We start from the raw sequence: 19,661 nt of genomic DNA on the forward strand, positions 1-19,661 counted from the left end.
GTACTTGAAGATTCCCCAGATGGTTAACCTTGGTTCCCCCAGCTGGTTGACCATTAAAAGACCTAGACAGAATCCTAAACAAACCCCTGTGACCCCCTCAATCCCTGTGAACACCATGCATCGTGAGCCAGGCCTTCTTGGTCAACATTAATGCCTGATCTTACTAATGCACATGTGACTGAATGGGCACAAATTCCCACAGACACACTCCTGAACTTGTGAAATGCCTCCTCAGAGGATTGAGGGCTGATTGGCTGTGTTTGATAGATTGGGGGTGCCCTTTCCAGAGTACCCTGACCAGAAAGTATCTGGTGATACAGAAGCACCCATTACTACTTGAATCCAGTTCCACGTTACCCATGTTGCTTTGCGGCATCGGCACCACAAAAGTTCATGAACTGATAAAATATCCAGCTTTGGCTGTGTTTCAGTTTACGTCCTGTGTGTAATCAGCTCCAGTACATTCCTGCCAAAACAAAAACCCTGAATTCCGACAGCTGCATTTGCTTGCTCTTGCTGTTTTCTCTTCCAAACACACATTCACACCGGCATACACAAAGAGACAGTCAGAAGGTGGATTGAGTGCTTTAAAAAAGCCCAGACACTTGTACATATGTACTTTATGCTTATAGTCAATCGTTTGTACAGAAGATATCGGGACCTGATTTAAAAAAAAAGTAACAAATATATAAAATGTAATTTAATCCCTGTGACACTTAAAAAGTTGGGACAGGGCAAAAAATATGAGTGAAAAGTTGTGCCATTTTCAAACATTCCATAATAAGCAGGTGTATTGGTAACAGGTATCGTGATTGGGTATAAAAAGAGGATGAATCCGTCTTTGTAATGATGAGTAGTGACTCAATTTCTCAACTCAAGAGCAAAACATCTTCATGTTTTCCCGTCTACCGTGCATAACATTGTAAAAAGATTCAGGGAATCTGGAGATCTCCATGATCTACTATGTGTAGGGCAAGGCCAGAAACCACTGTTCAAACAGCATCGCACCATATTACTGTGATAAATATGGTCACTTGGAGTATTTCAGAAAGCCATTGTCACTTAAGACGGCCCACTGCTCCATCAACAAATGCAACTTGTACTTTATTAGGCGAAGAGAAAGACAAAGCCAAGATTTATTCTGCAGAGTACAACAGAGTAGCTTCGTAGATACAGAATACATGTGCTGGTCTGGCCTGCCTGCAGTCCAGCTCTGTCTCCAATTAAGAATGTACATAATCAGTCCCAACTTTTTTTTCAGTGCTACAGATATCAAATTCTAATATTTGCAAAACACAATTATGCTGTTTAGTGAAAACTTTGGAAATCATTTTGGAAAGCATTTTACAAAATGTCCCAACTTTTTCTGGAAGTAGGGTTTGTATATATTCTTTCACAAGAGCATGGAAGTTGTTCTCAGCTTCTGGTTGGACTGAGTTATTTTTAGTTTTTTTTTCTCCTTTTACGACAGCAGGCAGAGTCAGAGAGAAAACAAGTGAGTGGACTCTGGAGATTACAGGGAAACTATTCAGACGGACGAGACCTCTCAGCGTAAACGTCTTCGTACGTATCAGTTTGACTCCACGATCTGAAGTAAAGTTTCTTTTTTAAAGCTCTCACAAGTCAGTTTGCTTTGCTTCCAGCATGAATCAGTTTTTGCTGGTTTGCCTGGTCGTCACATCGCTGGTTTGTTTAAACCCAGAGGTTCAAAGTAGTCCAACATCTCCAACTGAAGACTTGGACTTGCAGGACGAGCTGGATTGTCCCTCCAGCTGTGCTTTAGTGTTTCCCCAAATCTACTCGACAACTGAGGTAAGTCCTGATTTCTGATATTCTAGTGACGTATTTGTGCTAAACGGCTACAGTTCAGGCACACAAATGCAAGAGACGTACACTAAATGGCCAAAAGTATGTGGACACCTGACTATCTATCTATCTATCTATCTATCTATCTATCTATCTATCTTTTTTTTCTTTTTATTTATGCATTGCCTCCCATTTTTCTCCCGATTTCACACTCAATTTGTTTTCCACTGCTGGGGGATCCCTGATTGCATTTGAGGAAGGTATATTGCTGCTCATGCCTCCTCCTTTTTGCCTCTGCACAGGTGCCTCTATCTGCTAATCAGGGTCCTTGCACAGTGTTTGAAGACCCCACCCACATAGTCCGGTCATCCCTCCCTAGCAGACATGGTGGCCAATTAGTGTCTGCTGCAGGCACTGCCAATTATGCCTGCTTTATGGCGCCCAGCCGACCGGTGGCAACAAACCGAGGAGTTCAGAATCTCGGTGCTGGTGTGCTAGCTGAATATCCCACTGCCCCACCTGGGCGCTCTATCTAGCTATCTTGTCCATGATTATATATACAGTATAATAAAAACGGTGGCAATTTGGTCCCACTGTGGTTTACAGGGTGTAACGTAAAGCCTTCACAAGGAGGCAAGTTCATTTTTACTATTCGTTTATAATAATTATTTTTGTCTGCTCATGATCAGGTGGTTATTTCCTTTTTTGGGAGTAATGGCTGGTGAGGTGTCGCCTTGGCATCCCTAGTGCATAAAACACTACTGGCATGCACTAGGTTTACATAATACTACAGACCACAGACACAGAAGCTGGCAGAGATTTTTAATTACACAGATCCTTACAATATGCTGTACACAGTACAAAACAATCCACTGTACATGCATCCTCAGAGGCGTCCCCCGAGTCCACACCGCGTCCATAAAACCGCCTGCAGGTCTCTCCAGAGCCGGAAGAACATAAAAATATACATATATCACTTAAACAACCAAATTCTTCTATTGTTCTCAGTTCTTCCATTTGCTCTTCTTGGCAGGCAACTGGCCTGTAGCTTCCAGGTACTTGTTTACGAGCTCCTCTTGTACAGAGGGGAGGCACGGCTGATACCTGCTGTAGTCCATGGTGTACTCTCCTTTACCCTAGCGAACAAATACAAACACATAATTCCATCACGCCGCACCAGGGCTCACGAGTTTCATGAGTTTCAGTTGGTTGGTCTCGGTGGAGACGTTATCTCTAATAAGATTTAACGTCTGGAGGAAATCGTGAGGCGGAATTGAGGTCCTACGAGGACACGATTGAAAAATTGAGCTGGGGTGACGTGGCGGTCTAAAGCACCAGCCCAACACTGCTGAGATTTCAAGCTCTCCAATTGGACGAATGGTTGCTTGCTGTCATTATTATTTATGTATGCTGAGCACTACAATAAAAATAAATAAAAATCACCAGAAATGAGTCAGTTAGTGTGAAGTTGTGTCTCGAATGTGCCTTGAGAAGGGATACAAGGTACACCATTGATTTAAAAAGGTGAGTTCGAATCTCAGTAGTGCTACCGACCTGGCCAGGCATCCACACAAACACTATTGCCCATGTTTGAATGAAGGAGGGTCAGATAGGGTCTCTGAGAACCCGCACAAGTATTGGGGAGTCACACGGTGCTTAGCGTTGCTCACTGTACATTATATGGGTTTGCGTGGGAACCCAACATTGACAAGTGATAAGCAGTGGCCACAGACTGGACACAAGTTGTGCAATCGGAAGTGGATTCACAATCGGGAATTGGAAATGACCACATTGGGAGATAAAGTAAGGAATAGCCAGAAAAATGCCACAAAGACAAATAAATCTAACAGTAAGCCTATTTTAAAACATTTGTCTATAAATAGAAATTGTTTAGTTAAATTTAGACAGCAGGTTGCCAGATTTGAGAAAACTGTGGGTGTATTTATAGCCAACTTTTGCCAAGACTTTCCCCAGATGTAATCCCTTTAAAGACTATGTTTGTGTACCTAATTCAGGGTCTGTTCTGTGTAGGACGTTTGTAAAAGCAATGCCTTTACAGAGCTGGCAAGAGCAGAATTTTTTATAATGCTAAACTGTTTACTGGACCACAATAGATGAAGTTCTTTGTTGCCATGGATACACTGACTGTATTTGCAATAAAAGGCGAACTGCAAGTTTCTAGAATGACCTTTGGGCTGAAAAGTGGAAAGTTTTTGGATTAAGCAGTGGTTCCTCTTTTTATGTAGTGAACTAAAATACACTTTATGGCCAAAAGTATCCAAAAGTATGTGGACACTTTTCCTAATGACTGAGTTCAGGTGTTTTAGCCACATTTATTACTAATAAGGGTTAAAATCATTCATTTAATAAATTCATTCATTTAATTGTTTCCATGTTTTACCACTATTTTATCCTGGTCAGGGTCACAGTTGCTCAGGTTTCCCTGGAATCACCAGGCGCAGTGCATTAATACAATGTCTGTATGTAGATGACAGACTGGTCAGTAGCACTGCTAGGGATTCGAACCCTGGATCCCAGCAACAGTGGGCTAGCGTAACAGCTAGCTACAGTGTATTACAGTATTAATTTTATTTTATAGAATTAAATAGATTATTATACCTCTATTAGAAATGTGTATATCAAAGAATGACTGGAAATCAACAATAAGGGGTGTCTACATATTTTTGCACTTACCTCAGTACATGACCGCAGCTCTGTGGAATATCCAAACATGTCGTTGAGAGGAATCTGGAAGAAACAGAATGAATACTGCAGGTTGCAACAGATATACCGAGAAAAAAAGGACATTAAAATGGTAGTGGTAGTGGATTAAATGCAGTGTTCATGAAACACCCCGTATCCTTGGTATTACACCAAAACTGAAAACAAAACAAATCCTAATCTGCAAATAACTTCAGGTTAAAGCTTTATGAGATAAATTTAATAAAGCAAACCAGCCAGCCAGCCAGGTAACACTGCCTTCTATAAAGCATGGTGGTGGTAGCATCATGTTGTTAGCATAGTTGCTTTTAACCCAGCAAACTGATTACAATCAATAAATGCTATACAGTAAAGAAAAAAGCCTGTTAAAGCAAGACAGTGACCCAAAGCCGTGCTGGGGGTAAATACTTTTTCAAGCCTGTTTACTGATGCAGCATTTATTTTGGTTAATAATAATAAAATGCTGTTAAACGGCCACGTAAGGCCCATGCATAACATTTCACGTCAATAGCCTTTCAGCAATCTTTGTTTAAAAGCGACAATTAAACAACAGCTGGCGTGTTTGCTGAATATACAGCTGGTTTGCAAGTTTTAACAGCTGTTATTCATTTCGAAGCTGCATCAGAACGTTAAGACCAGCTGGCAATCACGCTGACGGCAATCGACAAAACCTGAACTGCTTCTGTGTGCGCGTTACATTAACGCTAACTTGAACAGAAATTAGAAAGTAGATGATAGAAGCTTGTTGAGGCTATAAAAGCAGCTGGTCAACGTCAAAAGAGCTTAGTGGGGGGCAAAAATAATTGAATACAATGTTTTTATTATTACAACTCATATAATCTGCATAGTGGGTGCTTAGGTGGCACAGCAATAAAATACGCTAGCCCACTAGCCCAAAGGAATAGTAGCCGTGCTTAGCGAGCACCAATCGGTGCCAATACTGATTCTCCGTCTTCAAACCACACAGACACCTTTCCCAACCTCCTAACCCGTACCCCCCAGCTAGATTTCACCAGCCATGACCCGATACAAGCATAGTAAAGAGAGTTCACTTACATCGGCGTACAGGGTGAAGTAACCCTCCGTCCCGTCCTGCCCGGATATGACACCATGACGACGGTTGACCCCGGCGATGACCACCCCCTGGAATTCGTTAGGCGCAACGATCTCCACAGACATAATGGGCTCAAGAAGGACCACGTTAGCCTTCTCCATAGCTGTTAGAAAAGCAAGAGGGAATATATCAATACATTCTGATAAAAAATGTCCTACAAATCCTTAAGTGGTACATGTGAGGTAAATCTTATTAAGCAAATCAGACAGCTAACAATCCCTACTTCAAAACATGGTGGTGGTAGCATTATGTTGTTAATAGATTTGTTTTTAACCCAGCAAACTGATTACAATCAATAAATGCTATACAGTGGAGACAAAGCTGAAATTCATAAGAAGGCCTGTTTCTCTACAAAACACTGTACGGCCAGAAAGTATGTGGACACCCCTCCTTATTACTGAAGTGAGGTGTTTTGGGGCACACATGTTGCTAAGAGGAATTAAATCAATTACAGAAAATAAATACGTATGTAGGTTTGGTGTGGAGGAACGTCAATGAGCAAAACAAAGGCCTGACTTCAACCCCACTGGACACATTTGAGATAAACTTAAATGCCGACTGTGAGCCAAGTCACTTTGGCACCAATTCCACAGGCTAACTTCAACACATTAATGCTCATCATTTTGGAATAATATTTTAAACAATATTTACATACTGATAAAAATGTCCTTCAAATCCTTATATGTTGCTAAGAAAAATGTAATCAGTTACAGAAGATAAATACGGTGCTTTAGACTTTTGTGTATAAATGGTGTGCTTTTGACGAAGTCGTTTAAAGGTTTGGTGTGGAGGAACATCAGTGTGGTACACAAAGGTCTGACCTCAACCACACTGGACACATTTGAGATAAACCGAAATGCTGACTGTTCCCACAGGCTTACTTCAAAATCTTTTTTTAAAAAAAGTAAAGGTTTTTATAGTCATATTTTGACAAAAACTTCACATTAATGCTCATTATTTTGGAATAGTATTTTCAACAAACTTGCAATAAAGTGTCTAAATACATTTGGCCATATTGTGTACATCATCAATATGCTTAGCATTATTTAGCAACATGGTCTAACTGTAATGCTATATAAATATCCGATATCTGATAATGCTTATAATAGCATGTTAGCATACAGTGTATAGAACAGACGGTCATGCTGACCTTGTTTCATAGCGCCCTCTCCTGCTCGGATGAAGGAGATCTCGTTGGAATCCACCATGTGATGAGCTCCGTCGTCCAGTACGAATCTCACCCCAGAGATCTTGTATCCTGTCAGAGGTCCTTTCTCACAGGCCTCCTTAAAACCCTGCAGATAAACATTGAAAGGGGGGTAAAGAGAGAACATGGAAATACAGAACAAAAACTAATAAGTTATAAAAGATATACCACTTTTAGTCCAACAAAACCTGCCTATTGTACCAGAAATGGTTAGAAGTAATTTAGAATTAACCATCTTATTTCATCTAATTCACAAGCCAACTGGACATATAAATTCTTATTGAGGTTTTTATTTCTTTTCAGTAACAATGGGTTCAGTTTCTTTTAAACACCAGGTCTAGAAAGGCCCTAGTGTGGAACCCATAGAGATCTTATTTGTAATGGATTTCTGTTTTTAGAAATCTGTTTTGCTTTTATTGTTTCCCAACTGACACCCACAACATCCAGCCAACAAACAAAACCATGTAAAGTGTCATTTTAATATTTTCAGCATTTAGCAGACATTTTTATCCAAAGCGACTTACAGTACTGTAACAGTATACAGTCTAAGCAATTGAGGGTTAAGGGCCTTGCTCAAGGGCCCAACAGTGGCAACCTGGCAGTGGTGAGGCTAGAACCAGCAACCTTCTGATTACTGGACCAGTACCTTAACCACTAGGCTACAACTGCCCTTAATAAAGTTTTAACAATAAAGTTTAATAAAGTTTTAATAAATAATAACATTTTAATAAAGATTTTAAATACATATTGTACACTAACATGTTGATCAACATTCTGTCCAAAATAAGAGAACTTGTGTTGAACTAGCGGTTACAGTATTGTGACACAGACCTGAGGAAATCCCAATGAGGAAACGATGACTTACTTTTTCGACAGCCGGCACAAACTGTTTGGGTATGTTGGTGCCAATGGTTCTGTCTTCGAATTCAACCTTGGTGTAACTTTCCGCATCTAAGGGTTCCAGAGTGCCCACCACTTTACCGTACTGTCCAGATCCCCCAGACTGCTTCTTGTGGGTGAAATCAAATCTGTTAAAAACAGATCAAACATTTGCATAAAACCAGTGCACAGATAATAATGGTGACTTTACATTTTATCACACCGCTTAACCTTAATATATCCAATACAAATTTTATACCCGCCCACAAAAATCCCTAAAATTACTGAAAGACAGTCTATAAATAGCTACAGGGAGGACACACATCCAGAGACGTCATTTCTATTACTGATGGGCCAGCAGCAATGGCCAATGGATAAATATGTAGGGAGTTCCCCATGCTCTCTGAAATGTTGGAGATCAATTTTTTTATGATGGGACTTGGTCTTGTCATGCTTGTGACAAGAATAAAAATACCTGTAAAATTAACACGTTCTGCTATTTAAAGGTTACAAATAATCAAAAAGGCAAAATCTAGCTATGAAAACCATTTAGCATGACCCTAAAGCAGTTCCCCAGGGCTCCTCATTGTGCCCTGTTGGAGTAGCTCTTGGTTTAGAACGTGTACTGTCTCTTTAAGATGACTGAGCTATTGCCAAACACAGGAAGTGGATTCCACAATGGTGCCTCAGCAGCTGAAGTGAGCGTATTAAAATATCAGAAAGTTTAGAGACACTCAGTCTTCACGCCCACCCTTGGATTTCTCTGCTCTCTTCGGTTTATTTACTCTCGTTTTTACTCAGAAGCAACATGATCAACTAAACAAACTAAACAACACAGGTCAAAGTCCAGAAGCTGAGCCACCACTCCCTTTTTTTCTTTCTTCTGCTTGGTCTAACAGATTTCTGTCTCCAGTGTGGCTCAGGGAGATTCAGACATGGCTTCACGAGAACTAAATCCTCAGTATTACGAAGCATCGAGGGCAGGCCGGGCCATCCAGCACTACATCAACACCGTCCATGGATCACCTTTCAGGCAGTACGCGGTGACCAAAGTCCATAAAGCAAGAGCAGAGGTAAGAAAATTATCCTTAGGTTTACTTTACGAATGCATTTATGTGGGGTACCTCAAGGCTCGGTTGTGGGCCCTATTTTATTGCCTTCTAATATTTATTCCTATACCAAATTGAACTTTTTGCTGAGACTTGATGACGTTTCAATCAAACTTATTTTTGATTAATTGAAGGACATGATTTCTTTATGTAAACAATGACAAAATGTGACTCATTTTTGAACAGCGTTCTTTACCGTGGCTATTGCTGACAATATAATGCTAATAATTCAGCAACCTAAACTAACACCACTAGACACTGTGTTTACATTTTTTATTTTATTTTATTTAAAGCTACCTACAGTTGTAATCAAATACAATCCAAACAATTGAGACATGCTTAGGGCTTTTGAATCACTAGTCCAGTACCGAATCCTCCGGGCAAATCATACATAGCCAATCATGTCTGTAGGTGGACGCCCAACTAGCCGACATCGCCGCTGGAGATTCAAGCCCTGGATCCAAGCAGAATTGGGCTAGCATCTTTTTTGTCATTTGGATTTGTTGCTTGTTTGGAACATTAGGATGTTTTGACATTCATCCCTTGACCCCTTTGATTCTTTTGACACAGTTCAGTCTATTTTTAATATCCAAATTAGAGTTTTTTTTGGTTTGGTAAACTTGTAAAATGACTTTCTCACTAACAGGACATGGGTGAAGCTGGAATGAAGTACATTTTGGATTTCTCTGTGAAGGACTTTGTTTGTGAGGTAAGTTCCTTAAACGGTTCTTCTGCTTAGGTACAGTATGCGCTCCCTGACAGTAAGACTAAATACAGACCAGGGACAAATAAAAAAATAAAAAAACACAATGAGACAAATCAAGTCAGCTACTGTACGCCACATTTCAGAGCTCAGAGGTCCAGTGCTCAGCGGAGGTCCTCTACCCCAGAGGGGAGACGCATCGTCCACCTCAGGTCCAGTGTTCCTGTGATGGGCTACCGAATCTCAACTCCACTGCTAAGGAGCAGGACTTCTACGGGCGCTACAGCGTACAAAGCAATACTGTATCTGCAAAGGACCTTCCAGGTATGATCTCACGGAGCACAATGTACCCCAAGTACAGGTTTATCAATGAATAAAATGGAAGTGGACACCCTTCCTAGTGAACGCCTAACCTCAGAGGTTAGGTTTACTTTACAAATGCATTTCTGTGGAGTACCCCAAGGCTTGGTTGTGGGTCTTATTTTATTGGCATCTAATGTTTATTTATTTTTGTGTCCAGTGTTTATTCCAACTTAAACTTTTTGCTAAGACCTGATGACGATGTTTCCATTAAACCTATGTTTAATTAATTTAAGAACATCAAATCATTCATATTGATCTACAGCTGTCATGGTTACAACAAACTGCTTCTTTGTCGTCTCTTTCTCTGGCTCTTTATAGACAGCTACGGTCACACAGACCCAGAAATGGTGCCATTCTTGCACTTGGGAAGGTTGGCATCCTGCTTCATCATGTTCAATGAGTCCACTGAGAAAACACTATATGGCATGGCTCAGGTGGCCAAGGTCAAACAGCTGGTAGGTACATCATTCCACAACGAACCAACCAGAATCAAATCAGATCAAATGACTTCTTATGTTCCTGATGTTCCTCTGTGTTTTCCATTTCAGAAGTCTGAAGATGACCAGCTGAGGTTTGAGTATGAGGTTCTCCTTCATGATATGGTGTCCCAGGTAATGCTAATTAATCTCGCTCTGTGCTACATGTGACACCTGGGGTCTGTCTGAAAACCTAGTGAGCTGCCTACTGCCTACCTGCCTAAGTAGGGAGGATTCTAATAAGACATCAAACTAATAAGGTGGATCATTCGGACAAACTACTTAGACAGCGATTGCGGCGATTATGTTACTCAGCATTTTAAGGCATCTAAGAATTTAGACATGCCTTCTTCTCGGAAGCATGTAGGATGACGTAAAATGCGTCTCTGTAGAGAGATCACAAAATTTTCAGACAGATCCCTAGACTCACTAGTTCAAACACTCCATCGTGGTTTGCTAGCATGTTAAACCGCTGCACCGCCCATGCCCTAGCCTCACTTTTCATGTAACTTTAGAAGCACGTGCCCTTTCTAACCGTATGTGTGTGTTTGTTCTTTGCAGGAAATAATTCGTTGGAAGCTTCAGATTTCCTGGTCTCCAGAAAAGGGGCTGAAAGTGTTAGAAAGTGAATTGCTGCCAAAATGCCACTGCAACTAAACACTCCTTAATGTCCAGTTGCAAGTTCAAACCTACATAAAGACCTACGTAAAGACCACTATTGGATATCCACAAGTATTATATTTTTCAAGTAAACAATAAATAGCCTTCTGAACTTTATACTATACTGCAGCCACATTTACTATGTATTTTAAATATCAGCCACGATTATCTGTGTAAATAAATAAATAAATTACTGCAGCGACCCGTCAGTCACAATTTGATGGCGAAAATGTACATCAGTAGAAGTAAATTCTAATAAACATTATTAATGTTAATTATCCATCACTCATGCTGGCACGTCAAACAGCCAGCAGAGGCCAAGGGAATTGGTAGAATGGGTTTTGTTCCAGTTTGCTAACCTAATTTTGAACCGTTTGGTGCATGTTTAACAATTTATTATTAAGTTATAAAGAAAAGAGTACAACTTCTCACTACCAATACTATATCTGTAACAAACATCTGTAACAGCAGCACAAATGCTATACTATGTAATCCATGTGCTGCACCAGCTTGTTACTACTGTTTACTTGTGTTGTGCAACACCCTCCATTAGTGCTGCACCCTTGGTTCCAGTAGAAACTGAGTTATTTTGGCACAGCCATGATGCACTGTATAATAAAGAGTGATCAGAGGGGACACGTGGTACTTACGTTACAGGCCCGGTGATACTCTCTCTGAAGGCCACTTTAGGTTTCCCCATCACACACAGGCAGTTATACTCTCTTTCCATCCTCTACAACACACACAGATTAAACTAGTGGGACAACTCCTGGTTATGCTGTGTACTTTTACTTTAATATACAATACATAATCAGTATAAGTATGTGGACACCTGAGCATTTGATTGTTCTATTTTCTGATATCATAGTCTAAATCCATGGACATTGATGTGGAGGTGCCTCCAATTTGTCCACTCTTCTGGTAAAGCTTCACAATTTTGAAGTGTGTCTTGATCATTTTTTATAATCACCCAGCCCTAGTACATTACCTGAGAGTAGATCTCCAGATGTAACTCCCCCATGCCCGAGATGATGGTCTCCTTGCTCTCCGTATCAAAGTGTACCCTGAACGTCGGATCCTCTCTGGTGAAACGGTTGATCCCTTTGGAGAACTTGTCTGTATCGTTCTTAAAGGAACAAAGGATGAACAGGATCACAAGATGTGCATTATTGTTTGGTGTATTCGTTAAACACAGACGACTGCTCTGCTTACCTTGTTGGCTGGTTTTATAGACATCGAGATGACCGGTTCAGGAACATGGATGGACTCCTGTTAAACACACGAACACACAGTTGTGAAATATGACCTGTTATACACTGATGAGCCAAAACGTTATGTTCACTCTCAGAAAATATGCCAATAACAATGCCTGTTTTGCAATAATTATGGTCCAGTTATGGTCAGGAATCTATTAAGTGCTTGGCTGATGGAAGAAATTCATATACGTCCAGTATTCGGCAGATATGGACGGGCGTAAGGACCTGGGTGACTTTGATAGAGCCTAATCATTATAAGTGGTCCAAGTTTGGACTCACCTTCGTAAGCCTGTTACCGTCCATATCAAAGGACAAAAATATCTCAACATTTTCTCAAACTTTTAATCTCGCTAGAAATTACGTCTGATTTTTTGAGACTAGGCTAATCATGTTAGTAACCTGGACTGGACTTTGCCCATGTACCCATGATATTTATAAGCACATACCATTGAGAGGTTGGCACTTGTGCGAGCTGTGAAGGTGTCTCCGCTGGCACAGTCGATCCCGAACAGGGCGCAGATGTCACCCGAGTACACTTCTTCAACATCCTTAGTGGACAAACAAAACACGTGGGCAGTTTTTTAGATGGCAACACACAACCTTCTCAATAACACATTAACACACTATTATCAGCATCTGCAAAAATTTTGGGTTGTTTTGTTGGGCTTCTGGGTTAAAACCTACACAATATGGCCCTGGGCAACCAAGGTCCTTACACAGCATTGATAATCGTACCCTTTAGTCCAGTGTTTTCCCACCCAGCAGACTAGGGCTACTAAGTATGGGTCACTACTATGTGCATGCTACTGAATTTCTTCACTCTAAACAAGTCAAACCACAGGACGTGCTCAGGTCACAGTGTTACAGACATCACTTATACAATTATACACTAGAAGTTATATCATTAGAAGGAATGTATACATACTTTTGGCTCTAAGTTGACATGCCCTATTATAAGTGTCAATAAACACAGCAACGGAATCATAATCAAACAAACTCTGGACAGTATGACTACCGTCCACACACGTATACGTGTTCTTACCTCCATCTGATCCGCATGGAGACATACCAGCCTCTGCACCCGCACCCTCTTACCCGTGCGCGTGTTATAAATGTACTCGCCCTTCTTCAGACAGCCCTGATAGACACGCACGTATGTGAGCTGACCAAAACGCCCGGCCTAGGACGACAAGAAGAGAGCGGTACAGTAAATCTTGACCTACATGTGTACGCTGTGAGAGAAAAATGTTCATTAATACATAATTAATTACTACTTGGAACATGATTGCCATTAGTCCATCAAGCTAAACCAACCTGCTGACCAGGCAGGTGGCACAGCCGAGAGGCGGGAACATGGTTTAGACTGCTGGGCCATGCAAACACATATTCAAATAAGGTTTTAGGGTTTATAAACAAACCATGATTTAATCTTACCTCTAATTTGAAGGCCAAGCCTACAAAGGACTTTGAAGCGTCTCTGGTTGAATCCATCAGAATCTTACTGCTATTAGTCGACTCCCTGTAAACAACACATTCACACCAATTATACACTACACTGTCGAGTCACATTATTATGACCACTTCCTACTTTCGCTCATGAAGGAGTGCAACTCAGGTGTACTGTGAGCTGGCTCGGTGGGTATATGAGGTGTGGAAGGCAGTCTCAGACAATTTGAATCTATTCCTGCAGATCACTTACACCCATACATGCTAATTAACTTTCCTGGGGCGGATGGGATCTTCCAGCAAGACGTGACACGATTAGAAATATCCAACAAAAGTTCAACCGAGCATCTGTGGGACCACCTCGATCGCGTGTTCGCTCTATGGATCCTCCCCCACTCACCCTCCAACAGCTGTGGGATGCACTACAGTCAGCATGGCTCCAGATACCTGTCTGTGCTGCACACAGTGGTTACTGGATATTAGCTAATGGTCATAATAATGTGACTCAACAGTGTATTATTGTAAACTTTACAGCCATTGTTGCTTTTTCTATCCTCTATTCACTTGACACGCCGACGGATGATGCAACGGGTCGCACTGAAAACTCAGTTCTTTGGTTCCAGCTGCGAACAGCTGTTCATAGTTTGGAAGCTTCTATTCTGGTTGAAACTAGCTAAAGTGGTCATGGTTTGGTGTGTAAGCGTTTCATTTTAATGTTGGTACCACAGCCTCCAGACACGGCGCATTCTCACATTAAATACTCACAGCAGCCATATGTGAAAACATTTCAACTAGTTAGCATTTCTGTGCATATCATCACTCTCTAAAATCATAAGTATTTTATCAGAAAGCTCACTCTTCGTTGAGGATGGCATAGTTGTTGACCTCGCTGGGGTTGGGCAGGTAGTCCAGTACGGCATCCAGCAGGGGCTGAACTCCTTTGTTTTTGAGAGCGCTGCCTACAAGCACCGGAGAGAAGGAGCGCTGAACGGTGGCCCTGCGTACGGCCGCCTGAGGGAAACACACACACACACCAGACACAATAAATATAAATTACCTCACATTATTTGGCCGTTACAGCTGATTTAACCCACATAATGACCTACTGGTACCTCGAACCAATGTCCAATCAGAAGGTGCTGCGGGGGTCATGGTTCCTTATAGTAAAGAAACTGAAATATTCCCTGACTGACAAGGACTAGGACAAGGGGTCGCATTTTAAGAAGCAATGAGGAACCCCGTCCACCTTCCGTTCCTCATGCATGGTCAACTGTGCCCGTTAAGACGCCCAACCAGGATAACAGCACCTCTAAGATAGGCTAGCATTATAATTAGACTGCTTTTATTGTTTTGCTAAACTAATAGAACTAACAATGACATGTGCTGAAGTTTACATTTACATTTAAGGTATTTAAGGGTTAAGGTTCTTTCTCATGGACCCAACAGTGGCAACCTGGCAGTTGGGGCTTAAACCAGCAACCTTTCAATTACTAGTCCAGTACGTTAACCGCTAGGCTACAACTGCCCTAAAGTTTCACGCCATGCTAGTTAGTAACACCCCTGCTGACAGAATTAACAGCCGAGTTTTGATTGAACACCTTTGGTATGAACTGGAATGTTGACCTACAAACCTTGAGGTCGTCCACGGTGGGAATTCTTTCTTCCAGAAAAATCTCCCCTAGAGTTTCATCAGCGTTCGCCACACACTCCACCAGCTCCTGCCGCCGCTCAGCCGCCTCCGCCCGCATCTCAGCCGGGATCTCATCATAACGGATGCTCTGCCTGGAAAGCAAAGGTAGAACAGAGATGGTGAAGAAATGGAATGTGAGACCTGGTCCAGAAGATCTGCTCTTTAAGTGTAATAAAAGGATTTTCCCCCTTTATCTCCTAATTTAGTCATTTCCAATACCCAATTGTGAATCCGCTGCCACTGAGATTAAGTGCATCACACACTCTACAATAACCTATACATCTATAATGTATCATTATTTAAAAAATGGGGTCTGTTCTTCTTTTGAAGATCATTTGAAGTCCAGGCTGACAAAAAAAATCCCAAAAATAAAAAAAGATGACTGGAAGAAGAACTATTCATCACACTTAGAGAAAAATGTTGAACGGTAAAAAAAAATGATGCCATTGATTGGCGCCTGATCACAGGTATTCCTGCCCTGCGCCCAGTGCTTCCCAGTAAAACCAGACTAGCTGCTTACTTGCAGTCATTCGGCTTTATTGCTGTAAGGATGTGAGGTTTAAATCAGTAACAGTGTCTGATGTGAAAGTGGGGGGAAGGGACATCATTTATCTCAAGCGTAGCAAAATCAGCACTTCGCTTTACAGGTTCACAAAACTAAATGTAAAGCATGGTGGAGGGAGCATGATGTTTTACAGCTGCTTTGGTCCTCAGGGAAAAATCCGGCTATCAGAGCATCAACTCCATAGGATAGGAACTTGGATCATTAATTCAAGCAGATCAACAAAATAAAATATACAAAAGAGGACATGTGCAGTTTGGTATGTTCAAATCAGAGTTCAGACCTGAGTTGTGTTCAGATTAGCAATAACAGGAATCATATTTCTTACCCACAAGGACCTTCAAAGTAGATGCTGCGTTCCTCGATGAGATCGATGATGCCCCGCAGGTCTCCCTCAAGCCCGATGGGTATGTTAACGAACGCTGCATTATGATTCAGTTTGGTTCTGTAAGGATGAATAAGAGCTCAGTCGTCAGAAACAAAGAACACTGGAACTGTGCTGTGCTGGAACGTTTTTAAAAGTGTGTAGAAAAGTGGCCAACTTAGAAGTTTACTGCAAATAAAGCCTTAATAGGGTCACAGTGTTTCGAAATGGCCTGGTGAACAAAGTTCTGTTGGTTCAACCTCAGAGTGAACCCATGTCACATGCGTAGCAACTACACTGATAAGCCAAAACATTAGTCTGGGATATTAAATGTCGGGCTGATAGTAGCAGATACCCCCCCCCCCCCCCCCCCCCCCCCCCCCCCCCCCCAACTCATTTCTAATTCCCGATTGTGAATGGAGGAAGAACTGTTACTCTTTTATCTAAAATTGGGCATCATGCAAAGATCCCACTTGTGATTGTGTTTAATGTAAAACAGTAAAAAGGTGATGCCATGATGTGATTGGCAGGAGGTCCAGGGTATTGCTCCCAGTGTTTCCCAGTAGAACCAGACTGGCTGCGACCCTGAGCAGGATACATTTAATAAGGGTCAAATCTGACACAGCAAGCTTCAGTGGGTGCCCACGGTCAGCAGTCCGAGTAGGGACCAGCCACAAATCAACAGCATTAATGGACATGCGTATACGACCGCTGCGCCACCTGAGCGCCCCCTTTATTCCTTGCTGCGTGAATCCATCTACCAGAACTCAGAACTCACCTGAGCTGCTTGAGTGCTCGGTAGGGATTCGCTCCCGAGCGGTCCAGCTTATTGATGAAGGTGAGAAAGGGAACGCTGTAGCGCTTCATCTGTCTGTTTACGGTCATGGTTTGACACTGCACTCCTCCAACAGCACACAGGACCAGAACAGCCCCGTCCAGAACCCTCAACGCCCGCTCTACCTCGATAGTGAAGTCGACATGACCTGCAGGGAGGGAAGGGAAGGAAATATGGCTTTACACATGACAAAGGATGTAAAAATTAGTTCTCACACTGCAAGAACTAAACTCCTAACTGTGAACCTAAAATATCAATACAATATTTAATTCATGTATATGTAATCAAAACAGATTTCCCAGTTCAGATCTGGGATCAGTACTAGTGACTGAAAGCGTGTCTCTCTTCACCTGGTGTGTCGATGATGTTGATGTTGTGCTGTTTCCACATTGTGTAGGTGGCCGCTGACTGGATGGTGATGCCCCGCTGTCTCTCCAGCTCCATGGAATCCATGACAGCTCCCACTCCATCCTTCCCCTTTACCTAGAGGATAAGAGACACCAGTACTGTACTGTACTGTAATCCTAATGTCGTTCCTAATGACCAGACGGCATCCAGCTTTTTATCTACCACATTAAAGCAACAAGAACAACAAACATAACAAACCTCGTGCATTTCTGCTATTCTACCGGTGTAGTACAGCACCCGCTCCGTCAAGGTCGTCTTGCCAGAGTCGATGTGCGCCGAGATGCCAACGTTGCGGATCCTTTCATTCGGCGTGATTCCGGAAGAGCACGGCCGGCAAATGTTTATCAACACCTGAAACATATTAATTAAATTATTATTAATTACTAACTTATTACCTTTACAAATAACAAACTAATTCCAAAAGAGTTGGGACATTTGGTAACATACGAAAAAACTACAGAGAGATAATTATTGCTGGCTGGGGTGCCCGAAAGTGCCCTGGAAGCCCCCCAGCCCGAAAGTGCCCTACCCAGGGCACATTCGGACTGGGGTGCTCCCAGGGCACTTTCGGGCTAGGGTGCTCCCAGGGCACTTTCGGGCTAGGGTGCTCCCAGGGCACTTTCGGGCTAGGGTGCTCCCAGGGCACTTTCGAACTGGGGTGCTCCCAGGGCACTTTCGGGCTAGGGTGCTCCCAGGGCACTTTCGGACTGGGGTGCTCCCAGGGCACTTTCGGACTGGGGTGCTCCCAGGGCACTTTCGGGCTAGGGTGCTCCCAGGGCACTTTCGGACTAGGGTGCTCCCAGGGCACTTTAGGGCTAGGGTGCTCCCAGGGCACTTTCGAACTGGGGTGCTCCCAGGGCACTTTCGGGCTGGGGTGCTCCCAGGGCACTTTCGGGCTGGGGTGCTCCCAGGGCACTTTCGGGCTGGGGTGCTCCCAGGGCACTTTCGAACTGGGGTGCTCCCAGGGCACTTTCGAACTGGGGTGCTCCCAGGGCACTTTCGGGCTGGGGTGCTCCCAGGGCACTTTCGGGCTAGGGTGCTCCCAGGGCACTTTCGAACTGGGGTGCTCCCAGGGCACTTTCGAACTGGGGTGCTCCCAGGGCACTTTCGGGCTAGGGTGCTCCCAGGGCACTTTCGAGCTAGGGTGCTCCCAGGGCACTTTCGGGCTAGGGTGCTCCCAGGGCACTTTCGAACTGGGGTGCTCCCAGGGCACTTTCGGGCTGGGGTGCTCCCAGGGCACTTTCGGGCTAGGGTGCTCCCAGGGCACTTTCGAACTGGGGTGCTCCCAGGGCACTTTCGAACTGGGGTGCTCCCAGGGCACTTTCGAACTGGGGTGCTCCCAGGGCACTTTCGGGCTGGGGTGCTCCCAGGGCACTTTCGAACTGGGGTGCTCCCAGGGCACTTTCGGGCTGGGGTGCTCCCAGGGCACTTTCGGGCTGGGGTGCTCCCAGGGCACTTTCGAACTGGGGTGCTCCCAGGGCACTTTCGGGCTAGGGTGCTCCCAGGGCACTTTCGAACTGGGGTGCTCCCAGGGCACTTTCGGGCTGGGGTGCTCCCAGGGCACTTTCGGGCTAGGGTGCTCCCAGGGCACTTTCTCAAATGAATTGTACATGTTGAAATGTTATGGATCATGATGTATTAATAACTGATTGTAGAATGAAATGTTATGGATCTTGCTGCACTAGTGAATAGTTTACTGTGATGTTACTGGTGTATTTACTGTCTCTTTTAACCCCACAGAACCGGTATAATCCTCACGTACCTGCTTGATGTTGCCATTACCAGATTCGTGCGGACTGAGCCGGCTGAGAGTGAGTGCTGCCTTCAGAAGACGCATTTCAGGATCTGGATCGGTCGCGGTTGTTGTGTGATTCTTCCTGATGAGCTGAGAGATGTCAGGCTGAAAGTCACGCCGGCTCCTGTACACACACACACTCACGCACACTTACACACTTACACACACACACACAACACTTCCTGTACACCGACACACGCGAGCGGTGGATTTACCAGCGTTAGATAGCGACACCTAGTGGTGTGGAAGAACTGACCTGAGTCTCAA

The 19,661-nt window shown here is 43.3% G+C and overlaps 2 protein-coding genes across 3 annotated transcripts; one reads left to right on the forward strand and one right to left on the reverse strand.

Moving 5' to 3' along the window:
* Positions 1-1,499: 1,499 nt before the first annotated feature.
* lxn (latexin) lies at positions 1,500-11,236 on the forward strand. Of its 2 annotated transcripts, XM_062987380.1 has the most exons (8): positions 1,500-1,563; positions 1,644-1,812; positions 8,627-8,800; positions 9,483-9,545; positions 9,686-9,863; positions 10,221-10,357; positions 10,451-10,513; positions 10,940-11,236. In XM_062987380.1, the coding sequence occupies exons 2-8, from the start codon at positions 1,645-1,647 to the stop codon at positions 11,033-11,035; spliced, it is 879 nt and encodes a 292-aa protein (XP_062843450.1). In that variant the 5' UTR covers positions 1,500-1,563; position 1,644; the 3' UTR covers positions 11,036-11,236. The 2 variants fall into 2 exon arrangements, with proteins under 2 accessions (XP_062843450.1, XP_062843449.1); XM_062987379.1 differs by having other exon boundaries at positions 1,523-1,812.
* Positions 2,612-19,661, reverse strand: gfm1 (G elongation factor, mitochondrial 1). Its single transcript, XM_062987378.1, has 18 exons — positions 19,362-19,661; positions 17,798-17,950; positions 17,542-17,674; positions 17,135-17,339; positions 16,321-16,437; positions 15,372-15,522; positions 14,597-14,751; positions 13,729-13,813; positions 13,337-13,474; positions 12,741-12,842; positions 12,251-12,307; positions 12,027-12,164; positions 11,689-11,771; positions 7,714-7,876; positions 6,792-6,936; positions 5,584-5,744; positions 4,501-4,554; positions 2,612-2,942 (listed from the first exon to the last, which is right to left on the reverse strand). Exons 1-18 carry the CDS (start codon positions 19,434-19,436, stop codon positions 2,811-2,813), a joined length of 2,247 nt encoding a protein of 748 aa, XP_062843448.1. The 5' UTR covers positions 19,437-19,661; the 3' UTR covers positions 2,612-2,810.

The sequence above is a fragment of the Trichomycterus rosablanca genome, chromosome 25 (assembly GCF_030014385.1).
Source record: "Trichomycterus rosablanca isolate fTriRos1 chromosome 25, fTriRos1.hap1, whole genome shotgun sequence".
Lineage (NCBI taxonomy): Eukaryota > Metazoa > Chordata > Actinopteri > Siluriformes > Trichomycteridae > Trichomycterus > Trichomycterus rosablanca.

Excerpts from the sequence above, each read along its gene's own strand:
- lxn (XM_062987380.1), top strand. The coding sequence starts at position 1,645 with ATGAATCAGTTTTTGCTGGTTTGCCTGGTCGTCACATCGCTGGTTTGT. Across the intron at positions 1,813-8,626 it reads AAATCTACTCGACAACTGAG|ATTTCTGTCTCCAGTGTGGC; the intron begins GTAAGTCCTGAT and ends TTGGTCTAACAG. Across the intron at positions 8,801-9,482 it reads TCCATAAAGCAAGAGCAGAG|GACATGGGTGAAGCTGGAAT; the intron begins GTAAGAAAATTA and ends TCTCACTAACAG.
- gfm1 (XM_062987378.1), bottom strand. The coding sequence starts at position 19,436 with ATGCGTCTTCTGAAGGCAGCACTCACTCTCAGCCGGCTCAGTCCGCAC. Across the intron at positions 7,877-11,688 it reads AGTATCACCGGGCCTGTAAC|ATTTGATTTCACCCACAAGA; the intron begins GTAAGTACCACG and ends TGTTTTTAACAG. Across the intron at positions 5,745-6,791 it reads AGAGGGCGCTATGAAACAAG|CTATGGAGAAGGCTAACGTG; the intron begins GTCAGCATGACC and ends CTTTTCTAACAG.